Source organism: Grammomys surdaster, unplaced genomic scaffold, assembly GCF_004785775.1.
Source record: "Grammomys surdaster isolate TR1022 unplaced genomic scaffold, NIH_TR_1.0 205, whole genome shotgun sequence".
NCBI lineage: Eukaryota > Metazoa > Chordata > Mammalia > Rodentia > Muridae > Grammomys > Grammomys surdaster.
In genome coordinates, this window is record NW_021604650.1 from 6,133,673 (window position 1) to 6,143,096 (window position 9,424).

The window sequence follows — 9,424 nt, forward strand, 5'->3', positions numbered from 1 at the left end:
TGCTCACTCACACTTGCTCACTCATTCACACTTGCCCACTCACTCACACTCACACTTGCTCACTCACTCACACTCACACTTGCTCACTCACACTTGCTCACTCACACTTGCTTGCTCACTCATGCTCACTCACTCACTCACTCACTCACATAAAGCCCTTCCATATTCTAGGCTTGAGATCAAAGGCACCTCCCCAGACAAAGCACCCCTCTGCTGCACACAGACTTCCAGCATTCCATTCCTGCCCTCTCTACCCATACCACATCCCTCCTGAGTGTGGTGGACTCAGCTGTCCCTGAATCTTCCTTGAGCAATCTCATCCTGTTTTCTATGGGCTCTGAAAAGACTGCAAGGACCCCCACCCCAATCTCTGGTCCCATCTGAGATAGACCTGAATGTACCAGGCCAGGCTTGCGGAGCTGTGTCCATGCTATGTATCTAGAGTGCTCCCCATTCCCCCCATGCCCGACCCCTTTGCCTTGTCTGTACCTCTCTGTTCCACACTCCAAATCTCTGTTGTTCAGGCTAAGCTCAAATCTTATAACAACCTCTAACTTGGGGCTCAGAACACTGAGTCCTAGGCAGAAGCTAATAGTTACTGGTTTTTACTTCCAGAGAATTCTGGAACCAGAGAGGGTGATCCTCCTGGCTAGAACCTTAGGTGGAATAAATAGTTGAACTTCCAGGCCTGGCCTCAATGCCCTAATCTGCCCCACACCAGCCACATGTCCTTCCCACTAGCCCAGCTGGACCTCATCTAGCTCCAGAGCCACTAGACCCCACTAAAGGACTCCCTTCTCCCCACCAGCCAGGTCTTGGTGGTAGCCCTTCCCGCTATGTTTCCCTGAGGCCAACTGCCCCTCCTGTTTTCTTCAGGCAAAGCCAGACCTGTGAAGATTCAGATCCCAGGAGATGTATCCACCCTGGCCTGCCCACTTACGTCCTGGGATCATGGGGCTGTTCCAGCAACACGGACTTCTCAGGAACAAGATGTCACCATATCATCAGAGCTGTAACAGCCAGCATTCCCAGGAAGCTCTGTAAGCCTGGTCCAGCCCAAGGCCTGCAGGCAGCACTGGAGAGCCCAGCCTGTGTTGGCTGGATGACACGTTCACTGCCTACCCCACCCAGTTCCATGCGTGTGTGAATAACTGTGCTTCTCCTGAGACCTGTGGAGCCTTGATCGTTCCTCAGCAGCCTACTTATCTCGCGGGTTAGAAAAGTACAGCCAAACCCCAGCTCTTGTTTCCAGGGTTATATCTTTTACAGCCTAGCTCCCTGCCAATTTGACCCTGGTCCCAGTGTCCAACCTCTGGAATATCTGCAGAGCCAGCCCCAGAGGCCAGTAGGCAGCAATAATGGAGGTGCATTAGAGGATGTGGGTGGAAAGTTTTCTGTGTTCATAATGTATGTGACCAGCTTAGATATCAGAACACTACTGCCTTTAAAAATGGATGGAAACTATTTTCTAAAGAGTTGCAAAGTTGGGGCTGGAGAGATGGCTCAGCAGTTAAAGGAACTGACTGCTCTTCCAGAGGTCCTGAGTTCAATTCCCAGCAATCATGTGGTACCTCACAACTATCTGTAATGGGATCCGATGTCCTCTTTCAGTATGACTGAAGACAGCTACAGAGTACTCATATACAAGAAAGAAAGAAGGGAAGAAAGATAGAAAGAGAGAGAAAGAAAGAAAGAAAGAAAGAAAGAAAGAAAGAGTTGCAAAGTTAAAATCAACCCCCCTCTTTCTTTTTCTGTGTACATGTGCTTAAGTTCCTGAGTATACACATGTCCGTGTACATGTGTACAGGGTGTGTGGTACAAGTTTGTGGAGAATGAAAGCCAATATTAAATGTCTCCCACAGTTCCTCTCCATCTTATTTTTGAGACAGTCTCTCACTGAACTTTGAGCTCAATGATTGGCTGGACTATACAGCTATCAAGCCTAGAATACGCCTCTGCTCCCCTTCCCCAAGCACTCCTCCTTCCCCAGTGCTGGGGTTACAGTCAACAAATGGGGCTCGGGCCTGTACAGCAAGCATTTACAGACAGAGACATCTCCCTTGTCCAGATGACTCATTTCTTAACTGGCTTATGGACCAGTGGACTTACTAGCTACACATACATTGTGAATGCAGAATTATTTGTGTTCAGTTAGAATCCCAATTTCTAGCTGGGTGATGGTGGTGCACACCTTTAATCTCAATATTCAGGAGGCAGAGGCAGGCGGATCTCTGAGTTCGAGGCCAGCCTGATCTACAGTGAGTTCCAGGATGGAGGACTACACAGAGAAACCCTGTCTTGATAAATTAAAAAAAGAAAGAAAGAAAGAAAGAAAGAAAGAAAGAAAGAAAGAAAGAAAAGAAAAGAAATCCCAATTTCTTTGGTTGAGAGCTCTTCACATTGTCATTTGCAGCTTTGAAGGAGTCAGAGCATGTCCTCAACCCTGTCACATGTGTCTGCACACAGCTTGTGTTGGATGTCCACCAGAGCCTCTGGGCACCTGGGCTCCATGGGAGCTGCCTCTTAGCCATAACACATAGTAGAAAGACATATAGTTGAGTGGTAGTGCACTTGCCTAGCAAGTACAAGCCCAGGGTCCAGCCCCAGCACTGCAAGGAAGTATCTCTGGGAGGGAGACACGGTGAAGCATTTCTGAAATACCAGGACTGGGAAGCAGAGGCAGGGGCATCACTATGTGTTTAATGTCCACTTTAAGGACATAGCAAGTGCCAGGGCTGGACAACAAGTCTTTTTCAAAGAGGCATGGGAGCGGCATCCCATCTTAATAATTTGTATTTTTGTTTTCTAAGTTAATCTACATAAAAGTTCTTCAGTTCCATCAATCTTCTAATTATACTATTTTTATTTTAATAATTAAAAAAAAATTTTTCTGGTTTATTTTCTGGAGTTCTTAAGTTACCTTTCTGCCTTCACAATTTCCTGAGGTTTCCTTACTGAGGTTCCCCTGGTGAGCCCTTGTAATGCCTCCTCCTAGGTGCTAGCTGGAGACCTCTTCTGTAGATACCTGGGAGGCAGGCCCCATCCAGGTACATTCTCTTGAGGAGCCCTGCCCTGACTGCCTGGTGCCAAAGTCTTCAGCATCACTATTGAGTTGCTGCTTTCTGTGATGGGGCAGCAATTCCTGCTGGTACTCCTCCCTTACAACTGGGAATGTAAGCCACTGGTTCCAGACCCCTGGAAGACATCACCCCACGCTGTGCTCTCTGCAGTACTCACAGCTGTCACAGGACACTCTCACACTCTATGCCTTTTGCTTCACCCACAGTTCATCATGACTGCTCTTCTGACTAGCCCTGAGGCCACACATACCACGGACTGCTAGCATTTCTTGTAACAGTTGCCAAGAACCCTGTCACTCTGGTCAAAGCCAACAGCACTGCCAGACCCAGCCAAATGGCTTGTTTGTGTGGGACTCTTGGGACAATCCCAACACTAACAGGGACAGTCAAGAGGCAAGAGCTGCATGTCTTTGAAAAACACAAACTGGAAAGGGAACCCTAAGACAGTGCAGAAGTAGGGCCTTCAGGAAGTTACCTTCTTCATAGTGCAAGAGGCAGCAGCTTATACAATCTTCACCCACCCCCACCTCCAGCCTGGGACTCAAAGGAGCTGCCATTGTTAGCATTCATTCAAAGCCTTTAGCCCACACAGTCACACCTCAGGCTTTTGAGGAGGGCAGTCAGCCAGCTGGTAGCTGGTATCTCTCAAACCAGACAAGGAGCAGTTTTTCAAGTTTTACAAAGACCACAAACTGGAATCAACTGCTACCACCAGGCTGAGATAACTGCTGAGCAGTGTGAACTGTAACAAAAGCCAAAGCAAAAGAGAGAGGGGGTTCAAAACGTGAGGTGGGGCTACAATGGAGCTCAGGTGGCAGAGTGTTTGCCTAGCATGACCAAAACCCTGGTTCCGCCCCTAGAACCACGTAAGCAAGGTGTGGGGGCATGTACCTATCACCTTGGTTTGTAATTTCAGCACTTGGGAGATGGAATCAGGAGGATCAGAGATTCCTTGGCCACATAAAGAGATTAGGCCAAGCTGGGCTAAAAAAGACTTTCAAACAAACAAAACAGAAGATGTGGTGCATACACAAGACTGGAGAAGACCCTTCTCTTCTGTCCTGGACCTCCCCCGACCTTCTAGTGCTCCCTGCTGGCACAGCCTCTCAGGGAGAGGCCAGCCAAGCCAACAGCAACTTGCAGAGGTGTACAGAATCCCAGCACCAAATAAGGCTGAGAATGGACCCTGGAGACATCCCAACAGGTGGCGCCCTCAGAACTCAGCTGCCAACAGTCAGCAGACACCATGATTTCCTGAATGTGACTGTCACCCTGTGGTCATGAGGCAAGATGCCAGAGCTTCAGGTCTGCAGCCCAGATTGCTTAAGGGACACTGTCACTGTCAGAAACTTGTTCCAGCTTGGCTCCACAAGCGATAGGAACACAGGCATCGTTGCCATGGGGACTGTTTACACTTGGTGAATTTCCGGTTCCGCTTGGGACTCTGCCATACATCTAACGTTTTCCCTCAACACTAAGGTAAGAAAGAGAGTTGCTAGGGCCTGAACTTGCAGAGATCCTGAGCTAAAATATGTGCGTGCTCTGTCTCACTGAACACCAGCTGTGACCAGTGACTCGTGGTTTTAAGATGATCAGAGAGCCCTGAATTCTTAGGGTTCACCTGTATAAAACTGTTTCTGGTTCCCCTTTCTACTGGAGACTGTACACACACCAGCCATTGTCCTCTGCCTCAGCCACAACCTAGCCTCCCACTGCCCTGCTGCCTGGAATTGCCAGCAGCCTCCATGTTCTGCTCATTAGAGACAGAGGGGTCTCTGAGGCCTGGCACATGATGGCACGTCTGTGTCATCGGTAGACAGAAGTGGTCTCTAAAGGGTCCCTGGGTGTCTGAGTCTAGACAGGAGTGCCTGTGAGGTCATTGCTGGGTGTGCCTGAGCTTCCCTGAGCTATCCTGGTTTTCTCTGAGTACCAGGCTTGCCAGAAAGACGGCAGGAAGGAGCTAGCTATCCCCTGCTATCCTCACCTGGGCAGGAGCTGAACCCAGCTTGCAAACAAAGTCCCTAGAGAGGCTATTTCCTGACCAGCCCTATCCCCTCCAACACCATGTGACACTGAGGAGCCAGCCGGCTGACGCGGAGTCTGAGCGCCTGCCTGCAGCTCGGCAGCTCAGGCAGCAGCTGGAGCCTCCGCCTGGCAGGGAATTTCCTGGCCAGTTTCCCCAAGGCCTGGGGTGGAGCCGGGAGAAGCAGAACGGTGAGCAGCCATAGGATACCGGGTCAGAGCTCTGGGGTGGCCCAGGGGCTGGATGTCTTCTGGGTGATGGGGGGGGGGTGGCCACTGGGCGAGTGGGGGAGGAGCAGCTGGCCTGTCCTCCATCCTCTGACTTGGGCTGTGCCATCTGGTTTGCAGGCAGCTCTGGGCCACTCCAGAAGGGAAGCTGAGTTAAACTGCACTTTCTCTCAACCTGTGGTGAGGCTCCGGTCCCAGCAGTCCCCCATGCCTCACTGTGCTATTGTGTTCCCTGAGGGAGAGGAGGATGGGTCTTACTCCATGCAGAGTGCCGGAGATCCAGGAGACAGCTGCCCTAGCACTGGTCCTCAATCCTCACTGTCCCCAACAAGAGCAGAGCCAGGGCGGGGCGTGCCTGATGCCGATCTATAGAAGGCAGAGCCACGCCTATGTCCTACTCCAACCTCCTGTGTTTCCAAGGGGAAACTCGACATTTCTCCTCCATTGTTGTCCTCCCTCTCCCTGCCTCCACCCACAGAGCTCCTTCCTGCTACCCAGCCCTGAGACCCCAACCTACAGCTGGGCACGTGACCCCTAAACAGCCCCTATACAGGGCTATAGTGGAAAAGGGACACTGGCCAGGCCTAGTTAAGCCTTGCCCTGCCCATCACCCCTATGTCGTTGCCCTTGTCATCCCCCAGTGTGGCTATAGCTCCCATGTTCTGCTTGCCTCCTCCCTCCCCTCCCTCTCCTCTTCTTCTCTCTCTCCACCTCACTATCCATGTACTCTCTCCTCTTCCCTCCTTTCCAGGCTTTCTCTGGGGTATGCAGGACTGTGTTCTCCCTAGCTCTCGTTTCTAACTGGCACGGAGCCCCTTGGTATACGGACACAGGTAAGAGAAGAAGCCAGGCCGGAAAAGGAGAGGGAGGGAGGCTGCAGCACCTCAAGGCTGGGAAGACCACCCGCTCCTTCAGAGCCAGAGCCTCCCGTGGTCCTGGAAGCGACTCAGAGTATGGGTGTGTCGAAGTGAGTGGTTGAGAGGGTTCTTGTGTCAAGGGTCTCACTTCTGAGTCTTCCCCCTGATCATGGCAGGCCCCTCCAGGCTTCCTAGGTGTGGGGACACTGGCTTACCCCACCAGTAAGAACGGGGATGCCTGGGGCCGTGGTTAGTGTTTTCTCCTGTGGAGTATGGCCTTGTGCTACCTGGCGGATTAACATGAGATGATAGTACTTCAGAGAACCCAGTTCTACCAGCTAGACTCCAATCACCCACCACACTCTCTACTTTTGCCCATTGCCCCTCAGTGGCTTGCAAGCTAGGAGAGAACACAAAGCCAGGAGTGGAGCCTTTAATCTCCACCTAGGGATTGACATCCCCACTACCCAAAGGAGACCAGAGAACCAGTGCACTAAGGCAGGAAGAAGGCTCTAGCCAGTCTCTGTGGGAGAAAGGGGCCCTGTCCTATCTCTCCAAAGCGTGCACGCATGCGCGCGCGCGCGCGCGCACACACACACACACACACACACACACACACACACACACACGTTGAAGACAGTGACCACAGGTGCTGGGACAAGACAGTGGGCCATGCTGGTAGGATGTGGGTGCCCTTCTGAGGTCTGGGTCTCTAGTGAGATATGGAGTTTAGCTGCCTCAACGGCACTGCCCAGCTATGTTAAGTCAGGATTGTACTGCCTCTCCAGCCCCGCCCTCCAGCCTCAGTGAGTCACTGCCTCAGGCAAAGAAGGCAGGAGGTAAAGACTCTGCTTAGCATCATCACCCTCAAACAACTGCCTCTTCCCCCTAAAGGAGGGAGAGGGACAGACGTGTAGCCTCCCTCGTCCCTCAAGGATTGGAGATCTGTCTGGCTGAGGCACATGGCAAAGGAGAGAGAGACTGCTGGGCCTACCTTTCCTATAAGGTATGATGGCCAGCTAGAGGGTCCAGAGCCCACTGGTAATACACCTTCATGGAATGTTCCAGAAAGGCCTAGAAGATTTGAGAGGTTTTTGTGCTGATGGCAAACACAAGGGGGCCTCCAGAGTTATCCCTCCAGGTCCTATGTCCCCTGTACAAAGGAAGCCACAGGTCTGAGTCCCTCTTTCTTTCCCCATGTTCCAGATCATCCAGGCCCTCCAGGGAAAGCACAGAGCACACAAGTATGAGTAAGCCCCTGGGATGGGGGGCTCTTTGAACAACTGACAGAAACCTTTCTATCTCACGTCCTGGAGGGAGGTTAGGTAAGGTGATGAGACAGAACTGAGAGGGGTGCACCTCCTCCAGGGGCTGTCACCATTTCTGTCACCTATTATTCCCTGGCTACCTGAGTCCTCAGAAGTGGTCAGGTGCAGGCTCAGGCCCCTGAGCTGGTGTCATTATGGTTGCAGGGGTGTCCGGAGAGCGAAAACGCAACAGAGACTTGGGCAGACATCAGCCATGATGTCACTGAGCATGAACACACATTCCCCCAGCACCCAGGGAGACATGGCATTCAACCTGACCATCCTGTCCCTCACTGAGCTCCTCAGCCTGGGCGGGCTGGTGGGCAATGGCGTGGCCCTGTGGCTGCTCAACCAGAACGTCTACAGGAACCCCTTCTCCATCTATCTCTTGGATGTGGCCTGCGCCGACCTCATCTTCCTCTGCTGCCACATGGTGGCCATCATCCCTGAGCTGCTGCAGTACCAGCTGAACTTCCCTGCATTTGTACATATCAGCTTGGTGATGCTGCGGTTCTTCTGCTACATTGTGGGCTTGAGCCTCCTGGTGGCCATCAGCACGGAGCAGTGCCTGGCCACTCTCTTCCCCGCCTGGTACTTGTGCCGCCGCCCACGCTACCTGACCACCTGCGTGTGTGCACTCATCTGGGTGCTCTGCCTACTACTGGACCTGCTGTTGAGCGGCGCCTGCACCCAGTTCTTCGGAGCACCCAGCTACCACCTGTGTGGGATGCTGTGGCTGGTGGTGGCAGTTCTCCTGGCTGCCCTGTGCTGCACCATGTGTGTGACCAGCCTGCTCTTGCTGCTGCGGATGGAGCGTGGTCCAGAGAGGAACCAGCCCCGGGGCTTCCCCACCCTGGTCCTGTTGGCTGTCCTGCTCTTCCTCTTCTGCGGCCTGCCCTTTGGCATCTTCTGGCTGTCCAAGAACCTGTCCTGGCACACCCCCCTCTACTTCTATCACTTCAGCTTCTTCATGGCCAGTGTGTACAGTGCAGCCAAGCCTGCCATCTACTTTTTCTTGGGTAGCACACCCGGCCAGAGGTTTCAGGAACCCCTCCGGCTGGTGCTCCAGCGAGCACTGGGAGATGAGGCCGAGCTGGGGGCTGTGAGAGAGGCTTCCCAAGGCGGACTTGTGGACATGACTGTCTAAGCACAGTGGGTCACAACTGCAGCTCCAGCCCATGGAGGCCCTGGGAGCTGCCTGATGTAGGTAAAGCTGAGATCAGAGCTCCATTGGTAAGAACCTGGAGGGACATCTTTGCTGATGACCCAGTCATGTGTCCCCTGGGAGGATTCTGGGAAGGGGCAGACAGAGAGTGGTGTTTCTGGGGTTGTGCATGTTAGGCAGAGCTCCACGACCGCCTCGTGACAGCTGTTTCCATAGCTACCCTTCCCCCCTCCTCCATGGCTACAGTGAGGAGACAGGGCAGGCATGAGACAGTCGTGGTGGTGGGCAACAGTCCCACCACCACTAGCATCCTCCTAGCTAGAGTGTGGGGTGACTTTTCTCGGTGCCCCATGCTCCTTCGGGATAAATAACCCTGAAACTGGACATTCAGTTACGTATGGGGAAGTAAGTGGCTTGGAAGTCCAGAATGGCTGAACTATAGCAGAAAGCATCCTCCTGACTCCACATCACCACCAGAGAGCAAAGCTGGCCCAGCCCAGTCATCCTAGCTGCTTGAGAAAGTATGGCAGGACTGTAGCCTTTGACTGGGCTATATCTGTAACTCTAGCTCCAGGGGATCTGTCTCCCTCTTTTGGCTTCTGCAGGCATTGCATGCATGTGGTATACATACATATACATACATACATACATACATACATACATACATACATACATACATACAAACATGTGAGTCCAAATGCTCACACACGCACTCACACATGCGCGCACACACACACAGACACACATTGACACAGACACACACAG

General features: G+C 52.5%; 1 protein-coding gene across 2 annotated transcripts; it reads left to right on the top strand.

The window, feature by feature from the left end:
* The first annotated feature begins 5,201 nt into the window (after window positions 1–5,201).
* Mrgpre (MAS related GPR family member E) lies at window positions 5,202–8,641 on the top strand. Of its 2 annotated transcripts, none has more exons than XM_028770859.1 (2): window positions 5,202–5,294; window positions 7,660–8,641. In XM_028770859.1, the coding sequence occupies exon 2, from the start codon at window positions 7,709–7,711 to the stop codon at window positions 8,639–8,641; it is 933 nt and encodes a 310-aa protein (XP_028626692.1). In that variant the 5' UTR covers window positions 5,202–5,294; window positions 7,660–7,708. The 2 variants fall into 2 exon arrangements, with proteins under 2 accessions (XP_028626692.1, XP_028626693.1); XM_028770860.1 differs by lacking the exon at window positions 5,202–5,294 and adding an exon at window positions 6,081–6,163.
* Window positions 8,642–9,424: the final 783 nt, after the last annotated feature.

Bases quoted from the DNA above. Each gene is read 5' to 3' on its own strand.
- Mrgpre (XM_028770859.1), top strand. From the start codon at position 7,709: ATGATGTCACTGAGCATGAACACACATTCCCCCAGCACCCAGGGAGAC.